Genomic DNA, 23,967 nt, shown 5'->3' on the forward strand with positions numbered 1-23,967 from the left:
CCTGGGGGTGGGGGGAGGGTTGGTGATTCAGACCTGGGCAAAGCCTGAGGTGGCAAGCTGTCACCATGGCCTTGGTGACCATCCCCCGGAAAACGTGGCAGCAGTGAGGGCCAACAAGCTGCCTGGCACTCAGGAGCCACCGCTGCCTGGAAGCCACCTCGAGGACTTGTTCACGGGATCCCATGTTTACCAATCAGGCAACCTGACCCTGCCTGAAGCAAAATGCCCGCCACTCCACTGCCCCTGTCCACCTGGCAGGCGCCTGGCGGGGAGGGGTGGGGGGTTACCTGGAGAGTGGGTGTCACCTTCTAACCGTAGGGACCACCCTTTCACTAGGTGGCTCTCTCCGTGGCTAGGGACGGGGCCCAAGGTAGAAGGCAAACCTTTCCAAAGCATTTATGGCCGATGACAGAGCAGGAAGGTGGACTGCCAGCAAATTCCAAGCACGGTGGATTGTGTGAGCGCGAGTGTGCGCGCGGGTAGGAAACGCTGCCAAGTGTGCGGTCACTGATCCCCGGACCCTCCCCAAACCCAGGAGCGCAGGCTTGGTGCCAGGCAGCTCTCTTGTCGCCCCTGGAGCGGGAGCTGGTGGGGGGGGGGGGGGTGGCAGGCCGGGAGGGGTAGGGGAGGAAGGAGAGAGAAAATATACTGAAGGAAAAGGAGAGAGCGAGGAGACAGAGGGGAAAGAGGGAGCAGAGAGAAATATAAAGAGAGTGGGTATTAAAAACAGGCCGAAGACAGAAGCAGGAGATTTAAGTACAGAGAAGAAAAAGAAATACAGAAAGCGGCAGAGAGGGGCGACGGAGATCGAGGTGGAGAGGAGGGAGGAAGGCAGACAGCAGGGGAGGGAGCGACCGGCAGAGGGGGTGGGAGCGACCGCCGCGTCTCTCGGCCGGACTCGGCCTGGCAGACGCCCGGGAGAGCGGTTCCGGCCGCGGGACGCGCGGCCGTCCGTCGCCAAGCGTCACCGAAGCCGAGGCTTCCCGCCGTGTCCCGCGCGTCCCGCCCCCGGCGGAGGGAGCGGAGGCCGGGGCGCGCTCGGAGTTGCCGAGTTGCCTCTGCGCTCCGGGCGCCGGCCGAGCGGGGCACCGCGGGGCGGGCGGCCCGGGCCACAGCGCCCCCGACGCCGGCCGGGGGAGGCGCAGCGCCCGCGCCCCGGCCCGCGCCGTCCCCGCCCCGCGGCGAAGGCAAGGGGACCCGCCCGCCCGCGGGGAGGAGCGGGGAGCGCCCGGCCCCGGCCCGCGGGGCCCGCCGTGGAGGGCGGCGCCCGGCCCGGCACCAGCGCGCGGGAGCAGCGGAGCCGGCACCACGGCAGGCCCCGCCGGCGCCCGCCACACAATGGCCCGGCTCTCCGCGCGGCGCGCCGCTCCCCTGCAGCCCGGCCCCCGCGCGAATCTGCACTCACATCTGGGCAGCGAGGGGCGGTGGTCGACGGGGATCCAGATCTTCTGCACTCGGCTCTGAGTCAGCTCCAAGGGCATCTTCACAGCCTAGACTCGGCGGCCGTCCGCCCCCCACCCCCGCGAAGAATTCAGACTTGGGGAGGAGAGCAGCCGGTCGACCCCCGAAACAAAGGGGAAGAGGGGGTGCGTGCGCGGGAGCGCGGCGCGGGAGCTCTCCCGTGCGCTGCTTTTTGGAAACGTGCTTTGTGCTAAATCACGAACGATCGCTCGGGGCGTGAGGCTCCACGAGCGCGGCGAGGGAGGCAGGCGGCTAGGGCTGCACCCGCAGCCGCCGCAGGGCCGGGTTCGTCTACTCGGGAAGCCCTCGGGATGCTCGGAGCGCAGTGACAGCCGCGGTCCCCCTGCGCCAGCTCGAGTCGGACGCCCTCCCCACCCGCTCGCCTCGTCTCCAGCTCTGCTAGGATGCCTCGCGCAGCGCCGGGGCTTTTAAGTCGAGCCCACAGTGAGCCACACGTCAGCCTCGGGGCGGAGACGCATTCCCCGGGTTCCAGCCCTCTTTCACGTCGGGGGGGTGGGGGGAGGGCGACGCGGGGCGGGGTGGGCAAGCCCGGAGGCGGCCTGCTGGCGCCCCCTGCAGGTAGGCACCAGCAGCGCGCCCTGCTCCTACAATCCCTCTGAAGAAGCCCTGAACTCAGCGGCGGCTAAAAAGTCGCACTCCCTAAGCCTCCTCCTACGTCCCCTAAAAACCACGAGAACAGCTTCCCAGAATAACCACCTCAGCTGTGATGGGAGGAAAGGAGCGGCGCCGTCCAGTGTGGTCCGTGGACCCCCGTAGCCGAATCCCTTTGGATGCTGGTAAAAATGCGTTCTACTGGCCCGGCCTCTCTGGGAGTGGGACTCCAATACACTACATTCTTAACACGCACTGCAGGTTAGGCGTAGTCAAGATGATGACCCAGGCTTAGGGCCACAGGCTGGAGAGAGGTTAGGGGCGTCGGGGGTGGGGGAATCTCTGCTACCTCGGGGGGGGGGGGAGGATGCCCTATGGGGCATAGGTCTCTGAGTCACGCCTTGCCAAAACTGCTCCCGGGTACCTGTGAGTCTCACCCACTTACGACCCCTGCCACCTGCGGGGAGGGGACTCCCCCTGGTCCTTCGTCCTCACCCCATCCACTTTCTTAAATCCCTTAGAAACCCTGGCTTGTGCTGAACATTGCTCCCCCAACACCCAGCCCTGGGACCTGGAACCTGGAACCCCGGGTCCCCCCCCGCCCCCCGCCCTCGCTGCTGAGAGGCTCGAGGGGGCTGGGCATCAGGAAGGGACACGAAAGCCCCAGAGGACCAGAAGGAGCAGGACAGAGGCACCTTGGTTTCCACCGTCACCATTCGTAACATTTTCAATATACTCTAATCTGAGCAGAAAAGTCAAGCTAGAGCCTATTCCGACCTGAATTCATTACCTGACCATAAGCCCCGGAATAACTATCGGGAGGTGGCACTTTGTGCAAACCCCTAAAATTCACGACATTTCTCTGGTCCAGCTTGCAACTCTTCCTCGCCATTTTTTTTTTTTTTTTTTTTTTTTGGGTCTATGTGTGTTTTCTGCTTCCACGGTCTTCGGAGTTTTGCATCAGCTCGTGACGTGGGACAGTCGTGTAGTCAGGCCAGTGGCCACCCTGTGAAGATCCGGGGTGCTTTAGGGGGGACTTACGCCACCCACATGGTGGCATCACATGCATGTGAGTTTAGTGCACGACACAGCAGCACAGAAGCGCTGCCTGCCTTGCAGAGTGCATACCTCACTGTGAGATCGTGCTGTGATTGGAAGGAGGAAGGCGGCGCTCCCTGAAATCCACACTGCAACAGAACAGTCTGCGCAGAGGCTGCCACACGTCGCTCACGTCCCGCATGGCTCGGCTGGACCGCGCCCGCTCCCTGGCGGCAGGCACAGCTGCTCCCGCCCCGCCCGCCAGCCCGCCCCGCTCCGCCCCTCCCGGGCCTCCACCCCTCCCTTCCCAGCACCCCAGCCCGCGCAGGGGCCCGGAGCGCCGAGCGTCGCCCACCGCGCGGGTGTCCCAGACCCCCACTCCGGGCACCCCGCCAAGCCAGGGCCTCCCACCTTCTCCGCACCCCAGCGGGTCCAGGGGCCGCGAGTGCCAGACGCAGCCCGCCGCGCGTGCACACCCCCTTCCCCCGCGTCCCGACTGTGTTGCGGGCAACACCCCCCCACACCCCCTCCACCCCCCCCCACCCCCCGCCGCTGCCCCAACCCTCTCCGGAGTCCCTGCTCTCCCTCCCTCCGACAGCTTTGCTGACTGTCTGGTTTCGGCGCTTGGGCAGCTGTTCAGAAACCCGAGTGCATTGCATTGGACTTGTTTTTCTGCAGTGGGAGCAAATGCCAGAGATGACACCCTATAACGCCCCAGGGAGAGTCCCACTCCACTCCTGAAACAAGAGTGGGCTGATCCAAAGAGAAAAACAGCTGCAGGCTAGCGCCCGGGCCCTCAGGAAAGTTGCTGGCCGGGGCTCGCTGGGGTCAGGGAGGGGAGCCTGCCGTGTGTGCATGTGAGAGTGGCTTGCACACTTGCACGCTTGCCTCTCCGGGAAGAATGAGTGTCCTTGCATGCCTGCTACTTTCCCATGGGATGTTTTGCACACACAAGGCAGGGCAGGGGACAAGGTGGCATTCTGTCAACCTCTAAGCTGGCAAACAGCTGTGGGTTTCAGTTCAGGGAGAGTGGGGTCCTCGATAGTGGAGGCACATCCCTAATGACCTGACCTAGAAAATGTGTCTGGCAGAGTCCGGTTCTGAGGGCACCGGGCAGACGAAGTTCCCTGGGGATCACTGGCCACCAGACTGCTCACTCTCCCTGCCTGTGTGTCCAGAATGCCTCGGGCTTGTGTGTCCCGTGGTGCAGACCAAAGACTTAAATTCTTCCTCATCACCTGCTGCACCTGATGAGGGGGCAGGCAAAGGGAAGTTCACTTAACCCGGCTAGGCTTCTGACATCTAAGTGCACACAAAGTGGGAAAACCTAGGGTTCAAGGAGGAATTCGCACTTGAACATAAAGCACGGGCTAGGGTTCAGCTAGAACTAGTAAGGGCATTTGCAGCCTTGCTCAAGTGCATTAGGGTGGCATCCTTATGTGTTACCCTAATGTACTTGAGGACAAAATTGCTTCACTGCAAAACCGTTTATAAACAACCCCACTGCACCCGAATTCCAAGAAGGTACTAGTTCAGAGTTGAGACATCCTCCAAACTTTTCCCCTAGTTCTGCTAATGGCTCCAGCCTCAACCAACTTCCCCTGTCACTAGTCTGGTGATCATGCACACACTCCTTCAGAAAAGGCTGTTGAGGATATAAAAATTTCTCTGTGTCTTACAAACAGTACAGCTCCAGGTACGAGGGGAGATTCCATGGTCCTAGACACAATTAAGGCAAGACGGCACCTTCCAGGCTGGTCAGCCCCTTGTTTTGAGTAAAGGGAAGTTTAGAGATTAGAGGGCTTAAGGAACTCGCTCAAAGGTCCGAACCACCAGTTGGGAACTCTTCTCCCCCTCACTTGACGCAGGCATGGGATAGTTCCCCGGAGGGCTTGTGATGGGCACTTGTGATGATTTTCTCCATGACATTCTCTTCCCTCTGTTGGCCAATGTCATCTACCCCTGACCCCCGCTCCCTGATGCTGCTAAACAGCCAGAAGCAACCCCACTTCTGGCCAGCTAGCCAGATTGAAACCTTTAAACCGTGCTATACGTATCCACCCCCTCCCCAGTGAGAGAATGAGAGAACAAGCTGTGGCAGGCTGGGAGCCATCAGAAGTTGTTAATTAGACACGAAGTGTCGTCATTTGCTCCTTTAACAATCCCATGTCTGAGAGAGTGAAGTGAGACACCAAATAAAACATTGGAATAAACCCTTACCTCACCATCCATCCAATAACAAGAGAGAGGGTGATTTTTTTTTCATGTTTGTCACTCATACGTGAACATACATGAACGGGAACGGAGACACCAATGCCCACACGATGCTGCATCGGTGGGTTGAAAACCCAATTCAGGGGCGCCTGGGTGGCTCAGTCGGTTGAACGTCCGACTTCAGCTCAGGTCATGATGCCACAGTTTGTGGGTTCAAGCCCCATGTCGGGCTCTGTGCTGACAGCTCAGAGCCTAGAGCCTGCTACAGATTCTGTGTCTCCCTCTCTCTCTGCCCCTCCCCCACTCATGCTCGCGTGCGCTCTCTCTCTCTCTCTCTCACTCAAAAATAAAAATAAACACTCAAAAAAAATTTTTAAGTCTTACTTTATGACTTCAAAATAGTTGTGCTTTTTAAAAGCCAGATATTCTGCAATCTAGTTAACAGTATTGTACCAACGTTAATTTCCTGGTTTGGGTATTTCACTAGGTCACAGAAGATGTCACCAATAAAGGAAGCTGGGTGAAAGGTTTGTGGGACTCTGTGAACTATTTTGTAATTCCTTATATTTCAAAATAAAAAGTTAAAAAAAATGTAAAATCAGTGACAGTTCAGTTCCCTCAAATTCTGAAAAAAGCAAAAAATGCCCAGATTGTGTAGCTCCAGGCATCGAGGGAGAAGAGGACTGGCAGAAAGGGAGTCAAGAACTCTGTGGCAGTTTGCACGCGGTCCTCACATCTTTGCTTCTTGCAAATGACACACATGTACACACAGAAATTTGCATGAATCCTGTACCCGTGGAAAAAATGGAATCAGGCTCAAGCTGTGTTTTAATTTAGGGGGAAATGATTCTATTTCTGGGCTTTGGAGAGATCCTTAGAAGAATATCCACGGGTCTGTAGTCTCTGTCTTTCTTAAAACAAAAGAAGGGAAGGACAGTCACGCAGAGGTCCGTTGAGGGCTCCAAGAGGTCCACCCTGACCCTGGCTTTCCCTGGAGGGAAAGCAGCACAAAAATAGGCGAGTACTTGAGAAGGTCGCTGCCCGTCTTGGGGTGCCCAGCATTTATTAGACACTCACAGCGGTGACAGTGTGTCAGATGCTCCAAGAGCAGGCTGCACTGGGATCTCAATGATCTTGGGTCCAGCCAGGCAAGAGGAGTGGGTGGGCACATAGCTGTCATCATGGTGTTCTGTGCCCAGCGTCACAATGAGTATTGCAGAGAAAAAGCTCCCACGCCCAAGAGCTTGTAACTTAAGACCAGAGCGGGGAATATACATGTAGTAGAATAAAAGCAGGGAGCTAAGAGAGAGGTGGTAGGTGAGAGCTGGCCATGGGTAGGTCCGTCTGCGACAGTGAGAAAAGTCTGCACCTAATGGGGACACGTTAACTGGCAATTCCATGTTCATCTCGGGGTTCTTCAGTTTTTCTCCGAGTTCAAGAGGACACACAAAACAAAATTGACAGCTCTCATTTCTTCCTACACACAAGTATTCATGGACAGCCGCTGCCCCACGGAGTCTACGGACAAGTAAGATGCGGTCCTTGTCAGAACTATGATTTCACTTCTGAACGTCACAGGGCCCACACAGCGTGCGCACACGCACACACACGCTCACTCATTCCTACCTTTTTTTCCTTACAGCTACTGAACCTGAGGTTCAGAAGTATTAAATTACTCGCCTGTGATCACACGGCTAATGAGCCGAGGAATAAAAAAACATGATCATCGACTAGCCTGGTATTCTTTCAACTTTCTCCAAACTCAATCACCTTCCAAGTGAGATTTCCTTCCCAGTAACGATGCCCATGGTGAAATCTTGAATCTGAGTGGCTTTGACGACACTCTCAAAATTACTTAGTATTTGGCTATGATGTGGAAATAAGACGAAGAATCATCAAACAATGCCAGCCCCCCACCCACCCTGGCCAAGAGTCACACACCTTTGTATTTCCGCAGGCACCCCACCTTTCCATGTAGGATAGGCTCGTGGCCGCCAGCACAGGAGAGTACATTTAGAAAGAAATGACAGTTTTGTGAAATAAAACTGCATCAGCCTTAAAAAAAATAAAAAAGAGGCAGAGGAGACCTTGGGGTGCTTGTGTACTTCTCCAAGGTTTTAAGAGGTCCTAATTTAGTAAAGGGAAAGAAGAAATACTCCTACATCTACATTATTCAAATTATTAGAGAAACCCCAAATTTCTATTGTTAATAATACATTTTTTTAATGTTTATTTATTTTTGAGAGAGGGAGAGAGACAGAGTGTGAGTGGGGGAGGGACAGAGAGAGAGGGAGACACAGAATCTGAAGCAGGTTCCAGGCTCCGAGCTGTCAGCGCAGAGCCCGACATGGGGCTCGAACCCACAGACCATGAGATCATGACCTGAACCAAAGTTAGACGCTTAACCGACAGAGCCACGCAGGTGCCCCAATAATACATTTTTTAAATGTTTATTTATTTTTGAGAGAGAGAGAGAGAGACAGCACAAGCAGAGGAGGGGCAGAGAGAGAGGGAGAGAGAGAATCCCAAGCAGGCTCCGCATTGTCAGCTCAGAGCCCGATGCGGGGCTCGAACTCACGAACCGTGAGATCATGACCTGAGCCAAAGTCAGACACTCAGCCAACTGAGCCCCCCCAGGCACCCCATTAATAGCATATTTTTACAGAATGGCTGCTTCATCCAGGTTGTCAATATCATGACATCTCTATGAGGGCAGCGCTCCCCTAGGGCCTACAATCGTAGCTTACGACTTTCTAGCGGTAAAAAGAAACAGGTGAAACTACTATCAGTTATATGTTTTAGTTAACTAAAATCACAGATCCCAAACATTGTCATTTCATCATGTTGTAACAAATTGAAGTGTTTTACATTCCGTGTTTTAGCCTACATCTGCGACCACCCTTCCAGATACCTAGAGTAAGAACCATCCCAGGAAAGAGGAACAAAGGCTCTAGGAATAGGGAGCTTGATCTGGGGTAGGGCCGGGGCGAGTGGGGTGGAGGTGGGGGGTGGGCCCAGAACCAGGCGGCAGGATACGACCCGCTAGGGCAGGGAGGCCATATCCATGAACACATTCGTGTTCACGGATGTAGCCATCCTGGGTGTCTGGACCAGATACACGTCCACGGTGAGCTCTCAGCAAACACGGGTTGACCGAATGGAAATGCGTTTGAAGAGTGGCCTCTGGTTGTTGTGCTAAGAACAGGTTATAGCAGGCAGGCAATGATCTTGGGATCATTGGAATAATCATAAGTTTCAAAATCCCTGGTCTGGATTTATAAGGAAGAGGGGGTGAATGAGAGCTTAAGAGACAGGCCCCTGCATGGAGATATGTTTCAAACAACTTGGCTCACAATTCCTCTTCCCTCCCTCCCCCAGATAGTGTTTATCCTTGCAAAACTGAAAGAGGAGGGCAGACCAGAAAGCTTTATTCTGGAAAATTCCTCTCAAAGGCTTGAAAACAAGAGGCGGGGGGCAGAAAAAGAGCTGGATGTTGGAACCCGTAACTGAGCCAAATGAAGCGGGAAGGGGCCCTCATATCACGAAGAAAGCTATCGTCTGCAGTGAGAATAACTTCATGGATAATTCACTGAGGAACTGATGTCCCGGGCTGCTGAGGCTCTATAAGTGGCCATACCAGTCACCCCCACTTTCTCCTTCCTCTGTTCCACCGTGCACACTAGCCTTCTAATTATCACTCGCCTTCTCTCGCAGAGAGAACCACCACTTACCTTCTCTCACAGAGCATTTCCTGGCGAGCTGCCTTGAACGTTCTACCCCAAGCAGTAGTTGTCATCTAATCCTCTTGGAAACGTACCAAGCGGGCAATCTATATTTATATACCACTGTCTTGCCAGCTCGGTTTGTGACTCGGTCTCCCAAAGCTGGACTCTCTCTGGATGCGCTGCTAAAACCCAATTCTACAGAGAAGCATCTGAGGACCCGACCCTCGGCCACACAGGCCCATGCAGGCAGAGCCAGCCACCCGAGAGGGCACGGCTGAGGGGCCGGCCCGTTCTCGCCCTCACACCTCCATCTGGCTTCTTTTCATTATAAGCATGGACATATGCCCTAGGACACTCGTGGCTTTGTTCCTTGCCAGAATAGTTTCCCAATGACAGCATTTTATAGACACAAAACAAAGAGAGGTTGAAGAAAACATCCAGAAGGGTAGTGAGAGCCGGATAAACTGATGCGACATCTCTGGGTAGACCCATTGTGGGGCAGGGAGAAACCATGGCTGCTATGAACCCCTGATGTCTCCTGTCTAAGGGTCTTCTACGACCCTCATGACACTTTCTCCCATGTCGCAGGTGAAAACTCCCCTCTGCTAAGAAAAAGACCAGGTGACTTCCCAAAGGTGAGAGATGTTGACAGTGTATCACTGGATAAACGAACACAGGTCTGTTGGAGGAGGACATGTTACACATCTCCTGGCGCTGAGGTTGTTTTTGACAGTTCAGGCTGTTTCTTCATCGGTGAGAAAACCATTACTCAGCCATCAGTCATGGTGGGTAAAGAGGGCAGGGATGCCAAGAATAGCGTGCAACCAGCTGGACGGTGACAAAGCCTGCGAAGGAGGCCCTCGGCCTGGCAGCTTTCACCGGCCGTGGCAAGCTCACGACAATACGGCTGTTCGCCAGATGCCCGTGCGCTTTACAGCTTCCCGGGGCACAGCGGTGCCAGCAACCCCCTGATACAGAAGGCTGGACGTGCATCCAGCCGCCCGTCACCCGTGTCTGGGACAGTATGCACGGCCTACCTGGCCCCCGTCTCCCGTCTATCCCCCAATGCCAGTCACCTCTTTACGTAAAAAGACAGCGGGCGTACCGGCAGTATTCGCAATAGCCAGAAGTCCAAGTGTCTGTCTGCAGACGACTGGATAAACAAAGCGCGGTCTATCCACAGGGTGGAATATTATTCGGCCATGAAAAGGAGCAGAGTGCTGAAGCACGCTGCGACACGGATGGGCCTTGAAACATCACCGTCACGGATCGGAACTGTGTTCTCCCAAAACTCGTATGCTGAGGGGCGCCTGGGTGGCTCAGTCGGTTGAGCGTCCGACTTCAGCTCAGGTCACGATCTCACGGTCCGTGAGTTCGAGCCCCGCGTCAGGCTCTGGGCTGATGGCTCAGAGCCTGGAGCCTGCTTCCGATTCTGTGTCTCCTTCTCTCTCTGCCCCTCCCCCATTCATGCTCTGTCTCTCTCTGTCTCAAAAATAAATAAAAATGTTAAAAAAAAATTTAAAAAAAAACTCGTATGCTGAGCCCAAGCCCCCAGTACCTCACCACGTGACTGGATTTGGACACAGGATCTTCAAAGAAGTTAAATGAGGTTAGGGTAGGCCCCAAGCCGACCTAAGTCCTCTGTGAGAAGAGGCAGTTTGAACACGCACAGGGACTCCAGAGAAAAGACCATACGGGGACACAGCAAGGCAGCGGCCATCGACAAGCCAAGGAGAGAGGCCTCAGGAAAAACCAAACCTCAGCCTGGACTTCCAGCTTCCAGAACCGTGGGAAAATTAATTTCTGCTGGTTAGGAGTATTTTGTTATGGCCACCAGGGCAAACTAACACAATTACGCTAAAGGGAAGGAAACCAGACACAAAAAGTCATGTACCATATGACTCCACTGACATAGAATCTCCAGAATTGGCAAATCCATAGGCACAGAAGGCAGATTTATGACTGTCGGGGCAGGGTGGAGGGGAGAAGGGGGAGGGACTGCTTAATGGGGACGGGGCTTCCTTGAGGAGTGATGAAAACATCCTGGAGCCAGACACAGGCGATGGTTGCACCACACTGCGAATGTGCTAAATGCCACTCAACCATGAGCCGTAAAACGGTTGGTTCTATATTATGTGACTTTAACTGCTGCCAACCCCATCTATACCGGGCTGCAGGACCTCCCTCTCTGGACCTCAGTGCCTTCATCTGATGGGCCATCTACATGGTCGCTCAGTCTCTCATTCTCCAATGATCCCAATTGTTCTCGATGAAATAGAAACTTGATACTAATTACTAGACTAGAAACAGCTCAAAGCAGGGACAGTGGTTCATCCCTGTATCAGCGGAACCTACCAAAGCATCAGGCACGTACGAGGTGTTCAATATCTGTGTGTTTGTTGAAGAGTGGTCTGACTACAATGACCCAGTGTGGCTCACATCGTGGACTGGAAGGGGTCCACTCCAGGAACCACAGGGCCCGGACGTGGGCGACGGCCACACGATGTGGCAATCCGTTGCTTCATCTGTAAAATGAGGGTAACACCTGCCTGTCTACCTTGAGAGGTGCTAATGAGGATCGAATCAGATATGAATAAAAACGCTCTTGGAAAGACTGCAGTCCTCCACAGCCATCCAAAGACCAGAATTTCTGAGTTGTTCTGGCCCACCCCAAGGTGGATGATTAAGATGTCTGAATAGACTTCCTCTAATCTTGACTGCTCTGGAATCTGGTCTCCATCCCTCAGTTTCCCCAGCAGATAGACTACATCTCTCCCGCCCCCAACCCAGCACCCACACAAAATGGGGGCAAGGGCCCTAGTTGGAACAACTGAGGCTCCTGACCCAGGACTCTGGTGAGAACGGAAACGGACATGCAGACCATCTTCTGTTCAGTATGGAAGCTCGTCACGGTGATGCATGGAGGGAGCCTGCGGGGAGAAAGTCGGGGAATGGGTCCTATGTTGCAAGGCGAGCTCACGTGGCACGGCACGTGCAACTCTGGGATTGCCACATCAGGGCTGGCATCCTGGCCTTTTTCTGTTCCCCTTACACTTCTTCCTTCTCCCAGTGGAAAGCATTCTAAAAATAGAGCTAAATCAAGGCCAACAATTTTTAATGCAGCTTTTGGAAAATAATGCCAGCTAAGTGTTGGAAACCCCCCACAGCTGGGCTATACTCGGGCACCATGTTCAAATGAGAGCACAGGACGGTCTGTCGTCGCCAGTGGTAAGAACACACTGTGGCTCCATGTCCAGTTCTCGGTGATGCTTTTTCAAAGCATCCGAGCATGTACAGCAGGCGCAGCGGTTAGGGTACAAGATGAGTGTACTCCCGACATTCAGCTGGCTTCTCATAGATGGAACATCTCTGGCCACTGGGATGGGTTTGGTCATCACACAGCTTTAAATGGATTTAACTTCAATTATTTAGTATTTAACTTATACCCATAACTGATCACCGGGAGCACAGGAAACGCTAATGTTGAAATAATGAGTTAATGAGAACATGATAAGCCTCCGTCCAAAAAGACATAAGAACCTACTTTAAGGGGTGTTCTACTGGCCAAATGTGGAACAATCTGAGTAGCAAAATGAGTGATAACAGTAATAGATTATAATCCCGAGAAAAATGAGAACCCCCGAATCCATTCAACTATTTATGGAATGAAGGAAGGAAGGAAGGAAGGAAGGAAGGAAGGAAGGAAGGAAGGAAGGAAGGAAGAAAGAGAGAGGAAGGAAGGAAGGAAGGAAGGAAGGAAGGAAGGAAGGAAGGAAGGAAAGAAGGAACGAGGGAATTCAGGAGATGAGATCCCTTTTCCTTTTGGCAGAATGCCAACTAACCAAGAGAGAAGGGAAGACAGAATTTGTGACTCATCACTTGGGAATCACCACAGTAATTATCATTCCAGACAAGAATCACCAAGTGACTGAAAATCTGAGAAGAAACAGGATATATGCAGAGTCTCAAAATCTCTCTCCATGAAACACGCATCTGTTACAAAGAAGGAATAGTAACGTGCAGCAGACAAGCCTGACAGACATCATCCTATGCAAGGATATCAAGGTTAATATCACCAGAAACGGGACCGGGAAGTATTGTGTGTCTCCCGATTCAATAAGCTGAAGACACCACAACTTCTCAGGTAAAATACAGAACCTGTATCTAATCATAAAGAAGCAACAAGCCCACCCTGAGTGATATTCTGAAAAACATAAAGGGCCTGGATCCTGAGGAGATACAGCAGGCCCGTGTTCATAATGGTGTTAACCACAGTAGCCAAGAGGTCCATCCACAGATGAATGGATAAACAAGACGGGGTCTACACGTGCAAGGGAGTATTAATATTATTCAGCCTTAATAAGGAAGGAAATCCTGCCATGTGCTGAAGCATGGATGAACCTGGAGGACGTGATGCTGAGTGAAATGTGCCAGTCACAGTAGGACAAATACGGTCCGATTCTACTTCTCTGAGGTACTTAGGGCAGGTGGGTGGGTGGGTTGGACTGATAGAGAGATGGAAAGACGGACAGGTGGGTGGGCGGATGGATGGATGGATGGGCAGAGAAGAAATGAGGGAAAGAGGGAAGGAAAAAGAGAGAGAGAAAGGATCAAGCAAATAGGGTAAAATGTTAAGAATTGCAAAATCTGGGTGAAGCCTATCCCGGAATGCTTTGCACTATTTTTGCAGATTTCCTGCAAGTCTGAAATTATTTCAAAATGAAAACTTACAACCCAAAAGATGTTTGAGTTCACGAGGCGCACAAAACGGTAACGATTCTTCCGGACGTTCACTTCCCAAGGATCTTCCCCAGATTCAGAAGCTGTATGCGTGGGATCCACGTTCTTCTACAACAAACCAAGACATCGCTAATATTTCAAAACCTCATGTTGAAAGATAACTTAGGGAAGGGCAGTCTTTTAGCGGGAATGACTGCCCAGGGCGCTGCCACTCAGGAAGAGGAGGGGACGGGCGCTAGGGAAACGCTAGCAGTCTCTACCACAGTATCCTGTTCTGAGGACACCATTTTCCAACACACATCTGTCAAGAGATATACAGTCATGTGTTATACGTTATTATATATTAACCAAGTGAGAAAGGTATTACACTTTGCACTGGGTCAAGATCAGTGATGTTTCTGTACATTCACTCCCCAACCCTAACACGGACAAAGCCATTCTGGAATCTATCTGTTGAAAATTCACGTTGCCCTTGACCTACTGAAGCAAATCGAATAGCGTGTGTTAACTGTAAAATATAGGAAGCTAAAGCTTTAGTTCAATTTGCATAGAGACACCGCTCATTATGTGCCTACAGCCAACCCCACTTCTTCCCGGCTGACTGACCCTTGATTTGGCAGATGGGGGGGAGATAGAGATCCCTGATTTCACAGAAAGCTGCTTTCCATGCTGACTTCTCCAGGAGGATAAGCCATGATGGGGCTCATCCGCTCCCCCTCGCAGATGACAGTGTGGATGGGACCATATGACCAGCTCTTTATAACAGACAATACCTGACATCCCTCTGGGGAAGCCGCTCTCGGTCAGGCTTTCTGTTAGCTGCAGCCGAAAGCATTCCGAACCGGCGAACACATTGCGGGTGTCATCAAAATTTTACTAATGCGAACTTTGTAGTGAAAATGTTAATCATATGATCGAGAGTAGTGTTACCTAAAATCACTTCTGTACTGCACATCACCAAAAGCTTTGGATGTCGGCCTCACGGCATCCCTGAACGCAAAGTAGGCCGGCAACGGCCTTACTGGGGCCACCCCAGAACATGCAGCCGGAGGTCCTGCTCTTGAAGGATAGTCAGCAAGACGACGTCACCGTGAAAGGGGTTCCAGAGGGAGAAGCTGTCGCTGCAAGGCATCCAGGCGAGGTCTGGCCCCACGGAGTGGCTTGGCTGGGCCCTCAGACTGAGTACGAGTCCAGCCACACCAGAGGGAAGACACATGAGCCCAGAAGGGACAGCGTGGAGGCTCCGGTCTTCCTCCAAGGCCCTCCTCACCCCTTCAGTGGCCGGTTTGTACGGGCTGCCCTCTCCACCCTTAACAAACTTGCTTTCAGAAAAGAATCTGCACCCCCTCCCCGTCCAATCGTCTCTGACTGCTAAATGGCTCAGAGCATACCCTCTGCTGTGGTGCCCCACCTTTAGTTTTTATCCAGGCCTTACGCACAAGGAGGAGGTTGAAGGAAGAAAGAGCATGTCAGGCACCACTGTACGAGGCGGTGCTCACTTGCCTCTGGGTAGACTTGGGAATGGCCTCTCATGGCTTAGGTCTGTTTCAAGGGACTGGTCTCTTCCAGAGGGAGCCGGGAGCCCCTCCACCGCCTGCCTTCTGGAGGGGTTCCCCCTTCCCTGTGGACTTGAGGGAAGTGGGCGGTGTCGCTCAGCGTCCTGGCCCAGGGATGCCCCAGATCACTGCCTGAGGAGATGGAAAGACACCCCAAAGATGGCAGAGGGCACAAGGCCGGGCTGGCAATGGCAAAGACGTGTGGGGAAAGCCGCGCTCACGCCAAGCAAGAGGGAACTCTCCGGGCATGGAGAGGCAGAGCCCTTCGCAAGGGCGTCCTTCGCTCTGCAGAAACCAAGGCCCCTCACAGAGAGAGAGAGTGAGGACCCTTTTGGTGACACGCTGCCACAGCAAGTCGTCAGAAACTCGTCACCAGGGAGGAAGAAACAGAAAGATAAAAGCCAGAGTACGTGGATGTCAGAGGACACGGGCGGTGTCATTGTCAATGTAAGTGAGTTCTTTGAGAACCGCAATGCACCATATGTAAGATGCGCTCCTAACAGCCAAGTGTGGTGACAAGGAAATTATACACAAAAGTAGTGCTAACGGGATCTTAATTTTCTAAAACTTATTAGGTATTTCTACACATCAGAAATGACACATCTTGGTGGTTGGATAATAGGTAATTTTCCTTTTTTAAATGTTTATTTTGAGAGACAGAAAGTGAGAGAGAGAGAGAGAGAGAACGCACGCAAGCAGAGGAGGGGCAGAGAGAGAGAGAGAGAGAGGGAGAAGGAGGGGCAGAGAGAGAGAGAGGGAGAGAGAGAGAGAATCCCAAGCAGGCTCCATGCTGTCAGCACAGAGCCCGACTTGGGGCTTGATCTCACACCCATGATGAGATCATGACCGGAGCTGGTATCAAGAGTCAGATGCTAGGAGCACCTGGGTGGCTCAGTGGGTTAAACCTCCAACTCTAGATTTCAGCTCAGGTCATGATCTCATGGTTCATGAGTTCGAGCTCCACATCAGGCTCTGCACTGTCAGTGCGGAGTCTGCTTGGGATTCTCTCTTTCCCTCTCTCTCGAAATAAATACATAAACTTAAAAAAAAAAAAAAAAAGAAGGGAAGGGAAGAAAAGAGCTGGACACCTAACCAACTGAGCCCCTCAGGCACCCCGAATTTTAATTTTCATTTTCACTTTGTGTGTGTGCCTTCCTGTATTTCAAAATACTTTATAGTAACTATAATATTCTAGTAACTACTTTATAATCATAATAGCAATCAATCATCATTAAAACAGCTACCATTTATTGAGCACTTATTCCGGGCCAGACCCTGTGCCCAAGTTTTGCAAATGTTTTCCCAACAACTCATTGGAAAGTAATAGTGTCACTACTTTCAGAGAAGGAAATCCAGGATTAGAGAGGTAACACTCTTATGCCAGGGTCACACAGCAGGGATTCCAATACAGATTAGATCTGTGCCCTGCTGGCCTCCAGAAACGAAGTCTTTTTTTTTTTTTTTTTTTTTAAGAATATACATATAAATCTGGCAAAGGAGGCAAGAAAGGCTTAGAAGGGCACAGGTCTGCGATGGAGAAGGTCTGCCGGAAATCTCAGGCAGGAAGGGCCACCGGGAGCCCCATGTCACTCCAGAGGAGGCGCTGCCTGGGAGCACCCCCCCCCTCAACTAACCGAATAGCAGCTGACATGTATAAATGAGGGTTCCTTCCACCAGGTCCCACAACTGAGATCTCTGCGTGTCTCTCTGAGACGCTGCGTGCACTCGTTTGAAGAGCCCGTGGGCCAGCTCAGCCCTTTCCATATGAAACAGAAGAGTGGACCGCTTGGTCCCAGGTCACGTTGTGACCTCTGGGACGCTGGAGACATTGTACAACTTGGATGGCTCTGCCTAAAACGATGAGCCTCTCAAGTGATTCATAGTTCAAACTGGGTATCACCCGTGTCTTATGCAGGAAAGAGGGGCCAGAGGCTCCCAACAGTGACTGCACCCCCGGAAATGGAGCCAAGGTCAGAGACATCAGCTCTGGACGCTGTGGCATCCGTGTAAAGTGGATGAGTTGAGCCCATCCTGGGATGCTTCGTAAATGGATTAAGGACGACACCAGCGGGCTGTTTCTGCAATCCTCCCCAAAGCAATGAGAACATCAAATGAGGAAGTACGGAAGGAGCTGGAAGGCCTTACAGGAACACAGGAAGTGTGACGCTTCACAGGGAAGCCCTCTGGGGCCCTCTGGTCACCGAAGTATTCCTTCCACTAGAGTCCACAGGAAAGCCAGACTTGGCCTCCTGGCTCTTTACATCAGCTTGTCTATCTCGGGTTTCAGGAACCTGAGATGCCAGGCTGCTATGCTGGGTAACCTGGGGGGGCTGGGGGAGTGAACAACGCAAAGCCGATCGTTTAGTCTGAACCACAATATAGATTGCTGGCTTTCCACATCTGTGCTGTGTAAGAATCCTCCACGGAAATTTTTAAAAATACCGAGTCTGTGAGGCGCCTGGGTGGCTCAGCCGGTTAAGCGACCGACTCTCGGCTTCGGCTCAGGTGACGATCTCACGGTTCGTGGGGTGGAGTCCCACATCGGGTTCTGAGCTGCCGACGGGAAGCCTGCTTGGGATCCTCCCTTTCTCTGCCCCTCCCCCCCTCAAAAAAATACTAATAAATAAATACCTAGTCTGTAAACCCACGCTAGACCTATTAGATCAGAACTGGTGGGTGGGTTTCGGGCTTTGCAATTTGATAAAAGCTTCTCGAGTGAGTCCTGAGGCTAGCCAACGATTCCCGTTCCCCTTGTCACCACACCTAGCCACGGCCCCAGCCACGCGCTGAGCTTCAGGCTGGCAGTACAGGAATAGGGAAGCCGCACAGAACACCTGACCGCAAATACCTGCTACCTTGTTGAGGGACAGATGCATGGGAAGAACTTCCCGAACAAAAGCATAGTGGGGTCTGGAGGTATCCTGGAGAGATTTCGGAGCAAAAACTCGAGGGTCTAGAACAAGTGAACCCTTTGGAGTTGATGCTCCTGCTCCGTCTGCCGCTGATTTTTCCGTGGCTTAGGACAAGCCATTTAGCTACCTTGAAACCTTTTTGTTTGTTTTGTTTCTGAGCATGGAGAACGGGGTTGGCCTTCTCAAAGAAGGCTGGATAAACTCTTAGGATTCTAAACTACTACGTAGTTTCCAGAGAAAATTCCTTCCCGTCTGCTATCACGGGGATAAAAAAGTCCCCTGAGAGGTCACTTATCCCACCCAGGACTTCACCCAACAGAGAGAACACTGGAAGTCCCCGGTGGGCGCGGCAGGTGTGGCCGGAAAGGGCTGAGTCCACTGGGATGGGAAGGGGTGTGTGTGCCCGTGTGGGCACACATCCGCACTCAGCCGGCTCCACTTCCTAGGCCTCAGGTGAACGGGACGGGTTCATGGGGACAGACAACCACTCTGGCTGACCCCGCTGTGCAGCAAGCAGGGCCCCAGGGGCACCGGTGAGGTATTGCACTGTCTGGCAGAGACCCAGCCCTCTGCCCTCCTGGCCCTGGACCCAGACCGGACGTCGAACCTCACCCACATCAGAGCACAGTCCAGGGGTCTCCCCTCCCTCTCCCTCCTCCGCTGGCTGCACGGTCAAGGCTCCCTATTCCCAGCCTGCTCCGGCGGAGGCCAAGCAGAGGACTAAGGCCTGGGGGTGCCGAGCAGGGGGCTTCTGCCCTGCCATTTCCAGCTTACTGGACAGAAGCCTCCTGCCCTGCCAATTCCGCTGCACCCTCGAGGGAGGTACAGGGTGCTGGTGTGGAGAGCTGGCCCGGGGGGGAAGGTGGGGAAGGGGCCGCACCTGTGATTCAGGAGCCCCTGCTTGTCCCGGAAGTGGCATCAGGATTCAAAGCTGCCCCTCGCACGCCGCACTCCTGCACAGTTACTTCTCCTTCCTCCTCCCCCCACCTTGTTCCTGACACATGCATGCACTACCCAGTCTCCCTCTCACCAATCACACTCTGTTCCTGCATCAGAAACTTCCATGAATTCCAACTTATTGAACTCTATTATGTGTAGGAGGGGAAAAAACATCTGATCAGGGAAATTCATACTAAGATGTGAATGGCTGCATTTCAGTCGCCAAGTAGCTTCTGAATTTCTCCATCCTCTGGGAGGAAAACCAAACGAGTCCATCAACCCTGTCAGAGTTTACTGAAGAGCTAGGAAATCGGTCACAAGGGGAGCCATCACAGAACAACGGAGGGTTGAAGTACCTCTGTGTAGGCTGAGTACCAGAGCCCCCGAGTCGCCTCCCAAGTGCAGGAAACACAGCCCCTCAAGAGCATGCGGTCCGGGCGCTCCCGCCTGCCTCCCGGAGCCCTAGCCAGACGGCAGCCACAGCTCCTGGGCTGCCTTCATTCCCGACCTCATCGCAACCCGTGCGATCTGCTTCCTATGTTTAGATTCCAGGTTCTGCAGCTCTGATAGATCTGCAAACCACGATCTGCTCCAAGCCATCGATTTTAAGGGAAGTGGATCCAGACTGAGGTTATTTGCTGGACATACTCACAGGTAGTAGGAACTAGGACCAGAACCCAGGCTTCCTGTCACCCAAGTCATCTGTTAAACAGAAGTGTTACATGTAAAAATGCACAGTTTGGGGGGCGCCTGGGTGGCTCAGTCGGTTAAGCATCCGACTTCGGCTCAGGTCATGATCTCGCGGTTTGTGGGTTCGAGCCCTGCATTGGGGTCTGCGCTGACAGCTCAGAGCCTGGAACCTGTTTCGGATTCTGTGTCTCCCTCTCTCTCTGCCCCTCCCCCTGTGCTCGCTCTCTCTCAAAAATAAACATTAAAGAAATGTAATAAAAAAAGGCAGTTTGATAAATGCTCAAAACAAACACACCTCAGTAACCATTGCTCAGCTCAAGAACTAGGTCATTTACCAGAACCTCAGAGGCCTCCCATGCCCCTCGCCAGTGCACACCCCCAGGGTAACCAGAATCTTAACTTCTAACAACACGGATTAATTTGTATGGTTTGGACTTTGTATCGGTGGAACAGCACATTATGCGTTCTGTTGGGTCTGGGTTTATTCACTCAATATTTTGCCCAGAAGGATCTTCCATGTTGTCTCTCGCAGCTCCGATTCCTTCATTACCGTCGATCTACACTACTGCATTGCATAAATACACTACAGCTTATTTATGCACGTTGATGGTACCTTGACTTGTTTCTATTCGGGTTGCTCTGTTAAGTAATGCTGCTGGGAACATTCTCGTACATGCCTTCGTGCACACGTGAAGGTACTTTTGTAGGGTTTCTACCAATAAGTGGAGCTGCTAGACCACAGTACGTGCATCCATTCCGTAAATACTGCCAAATGGTTTTCCAAAGTGATTATATCAATTTTCACTCCACATGAGAGTTCCTTTTCCTCTGTTCTGGTATGGAGTAGTGTAAAACAGGTTTAGAGTAAGATCTGACTATCGCTTTGATTCGTATTCCTAGATGATTAAGGAGGTCGAGTAGCTTTTCATTGCTTCCTGGCTACTGGAGTATCTTCTTTTATGAATATCATAAAATATGTTAACTGTGGGACGCCTGGGTGGCTCAATCGGTTAAGCGGCCGACTTCGGCTCAGGTCGTGATCTCACGGTCCATGAGTTCGAGCCCCGCGTCGGGCTCTGTGCTGACAGCTCAGAGCCTGGAGCCTGTTTCGGATTCTGTGTCTCCCTCTCTCTGACCCTCCCCTGTTCATGCTCTGTCTCTCCCTGTCTCAAAAATAAATAAAACGTTAAAAAAAAATTTTTTTTAAATGTTAACTGTTTCCATGACAAGCTGTTTTTGGTCTGCTTGGTTTGTGTTTTTCCTTTCTCCCCGGTGACTTTTGTGGATCTATACATGTGGGAACAAAACCCTTTCCTGAGTAAGGGCTCTGGAGCCAGACTACCTGGGTCACTTTCCAGCTCTAGCAGTAACTGGCTGTCATTCTGGGCTGCCTGAGTCCTCTACGGACCCCCACGGTGCCGTCTGTAAGGTCGGATGAGGGGAACAAGACCTCAGAATGCGTGAGTGAATGAATGCACGCCAGCACCCAGGACAATCTGGGCACATCAGAAGTGCTCAACACGTTGGGATTTTTACCGCTACACCTAGCATTCTGTCCCCAAAAGTGCCCAAAACCGCCAAGAAAGAGGAGGGCACATCGCAAGACTGAGACGAAATTTCACAATTTGTCAGTCACATATCACCACCTGAATAGCGGCTTCATACTTCTCCCTGCTAAAAAGAGACCTTTGCCTCCTGTGTGGAAACCAAAGAAAAGGTGGCTCTGGTGTTGCGTAAGGAGGCTGGGGCCAATTCATCCCCACTGAAAAGAAACAAAACGGAAGCGGTCCACGAGGACACAAGGACCACGCGCCCGGGCACCATCCGCAAAGGCTGCGGAAGAGGAATGCCGTGTCCACGCAGCCGAGGACACCCCCTGGCTCCCCCAGGCCCGCCCCCACCCCCGCCAGCCCTCTGGCCTCAGGGGACACTCACAGCCCAGGGACCCTGAAACAAAGGCAAAGTGCTCCGGTGGCTCACCCAGGCCTGCCCGGGCCTCAGTCCTTGCACTGTGGTCCGGTGTCAGCAAAGCCTGGCTCCAGGGACCAAACCGACCTGACGACTGGGCCTAAGACCTCAGGCCAGATGGCCGCCCCAGGCACTGCGGCCGTCCCCAGGGCCCCTTCGCTGTACTGACACAGTAGGCTGTTATGGCCAGACAGGAAGAGGTCAGGGAAGTCTCAGCTTTTCTGGGAAACAGGCCTGGGTCAGCGAAATGTGCTCTGAGACCAGGTCTACCTCGAGACTGGAATGAGTCACAGGGACCAAATCCTCTTATCTTGCACACAGGGAGACTGAGGCTCCGGGAGGTTTGCAGGCAAAGGACGGGCTTTGGGGTAAAGGCCCACCTGGTACCACCAATTCCTCCTTTCGTTCGACCTACGGGTTCAAGCACTGCCAGTCACCACGGCCAAGAAGCCCCCGATCCCATCTTCCGTGTGGTGCTCCCACTGGTCATCAGCGTTTGTGCCGCTGCCTTCTCCACCCGGATGAAACCACAGAGCCTCGCCCAGACCACAGGCCGCGCCCTTCCCACCCCTCGCCAGCGCCCACACCTGGGACACCCTGGGTTCCTGCAACAGTGCTTCGTCTGTGCTTCCCCCGCTCAGAAACCAACACGGGCTCCTGGCTTCCTCCAGGGCTCCCCCCCACCCCGGGAGTGGGGAGGAGTTCCTGAGAACCTCTCTCCCCTCACCCCTACCTCCACTCTGCTCTGTTCACCTGACCTGCTTCTTCCCGCAAAATCCCTCCTCCCGTACGTTTCTGCCGTTCTCGAGCATTCCTCCAGAAACCCCGTCTCCTCCTAATTCCTACCCGTCCCGCGCATCCCTTAGCATCCCTCCCGGCCGCGGCCGCCAGCTGCCATCTCCACGCTGCGGCAAACGCTGGCGTCTTGTTGGCTCCTGGGGCGTGCACGCATCTGCCGTGCGTGTTCTCACCCGCAAGCTTGAACACCCTTCCCCGTGTCCAGCCGTCTGCAGTTCGGGTAGAAAAACACACACAACCAGCAACACCGGCGGCCTTCTCAGCGAGCTCTCCATCCACCCGGCCCGGCCCCCGAGCACAGCAAGACCGCCACCTCTGCCTCTCCAGGGCCACCGGCCCGCGGGGACGCGGACCCAAGCGAGGACAGCGATGGCACGGCTTCTGTTCTCAGGTGCGGCAGGGCCGGGTGGACGGGCCCAGACAAGGCTCGATCCTGCCACAAGGCGGGGGAGGGGTTCGTGAGCTCTGAAGCGGGCGAGGGGAGGGTTGCGGTGGGGGATCGGGGGCGAGAGAGAAGGGGGCGTCCGGGGGCAGGGGGAACCCGGGAGCGTCCAGGCCGTGAGTGAGGGGCTCTGGGAAGACCCGAATGGCGGTGGCACGTGATGGCCGATGGATAACAGCCCAAACGAGGCTTACCAGGTGAAGACACAGAATCGTGGGAGAGGCCCTGTGTCAGGAGGGACAGGGCACAGGGGCCCCCGCATGCCAGGCAGAGGTGCAGGCCCTACTTCTGCTCCTCCTTCTCTGTCGAGTTGTCTGGCCTCGGGCCAACCTGCACATCGCTCCAGTCCTCAGGGCCTCGATGGACATGTCTATCCTTTTCCCCACGTCCACCAGGGTGACCCTGAAGACTCCGACCGTGCCCTTGGAAAACCACCCCTAGCGAGGGGACCCATCACCCTCCCAGTGTCCCTGGTCCGCAGACCCCCGGTCATGACCTCCAACTTAAGGTGCTGGAAATCACACCTCTTGTGGCTCCCTCCTAACCCAGAAGCAGCCCATGCCCACTGACCACTGGGTCTCTCTAGAGACCTGAGAACTTAGTGTCTGGACTGCAAGATGACTGAGCCCTGACAGGGTGCATCCACGGGGCGCCTGGATGTTTACCTGGAGGATGACCTTTCCTTTGCATGGTGTAGACACGGAGGCGGAGGTCCTTTCCCACACCCAGGGCCAATCCCTTTTGCTCCAGGACGTGTCACATTACCCTGGCTGTCACATTGTAGGCTTGAGGTAAGGAGTCAGAAAACCTGTTTTCAAAGGGACTCTCCCCGGGCTGTGTCTGGGCTGCGCGCCACAGCCCAGAGCACCGTC

The 23,967-nt window shown here is 53.6% G+C and overlaps 1 protein-coding gene across 4 annotated transcripts in view; it reads right to left on the minus strand.

Annotated features, from left to right (window-relative positions):
* PFKFB3 (6-phosphofructo-2-kinase/fructose-2,6-biphosphatase 3) overlaps positions 1-23,967 on the minus strand; it is a 73,317-nt gene that overhangs the window by 23,560 nt on the left and 25,790 nt on the right. For 3 of the 4 annotated variants that reach the window (XM_086715015.1, XM_086715017.1, XM_086715014.1), the window contains exon 1: positions 1,406-1,868. The exons of the other annotated variant lie outside the window; for it this stretch is intronic. In XM_086715015.1, coding sequence (XP_086571141.1) covers positions 1,406-1,481 — 76 coding nt within the window. In that variant the 5' untranslated portion in view covers positions 1,482-1,868. Of the gene's footprint in view, positions 1-1,405; positions 1,869-23,967 lie in introns of those variants that run through there. 4 annotated transcript variants of the gene reach the window in all.

The sequence above is a fragment of the Puma concolor genome, chromosome B4 (genome assembly GCF_028749965.1).
Source record: "Puma concolor isolate L17-30 chromosome B4, mPumCon1.1.hap2, whole genome shotgun sequence".
Classification (NCBI taxonomy): domain Eukaryota; kingdom Metazoa; phylum Chordata; class Mammalia; order Carnivora; family Felidae; genus Puma; species Puma concolor.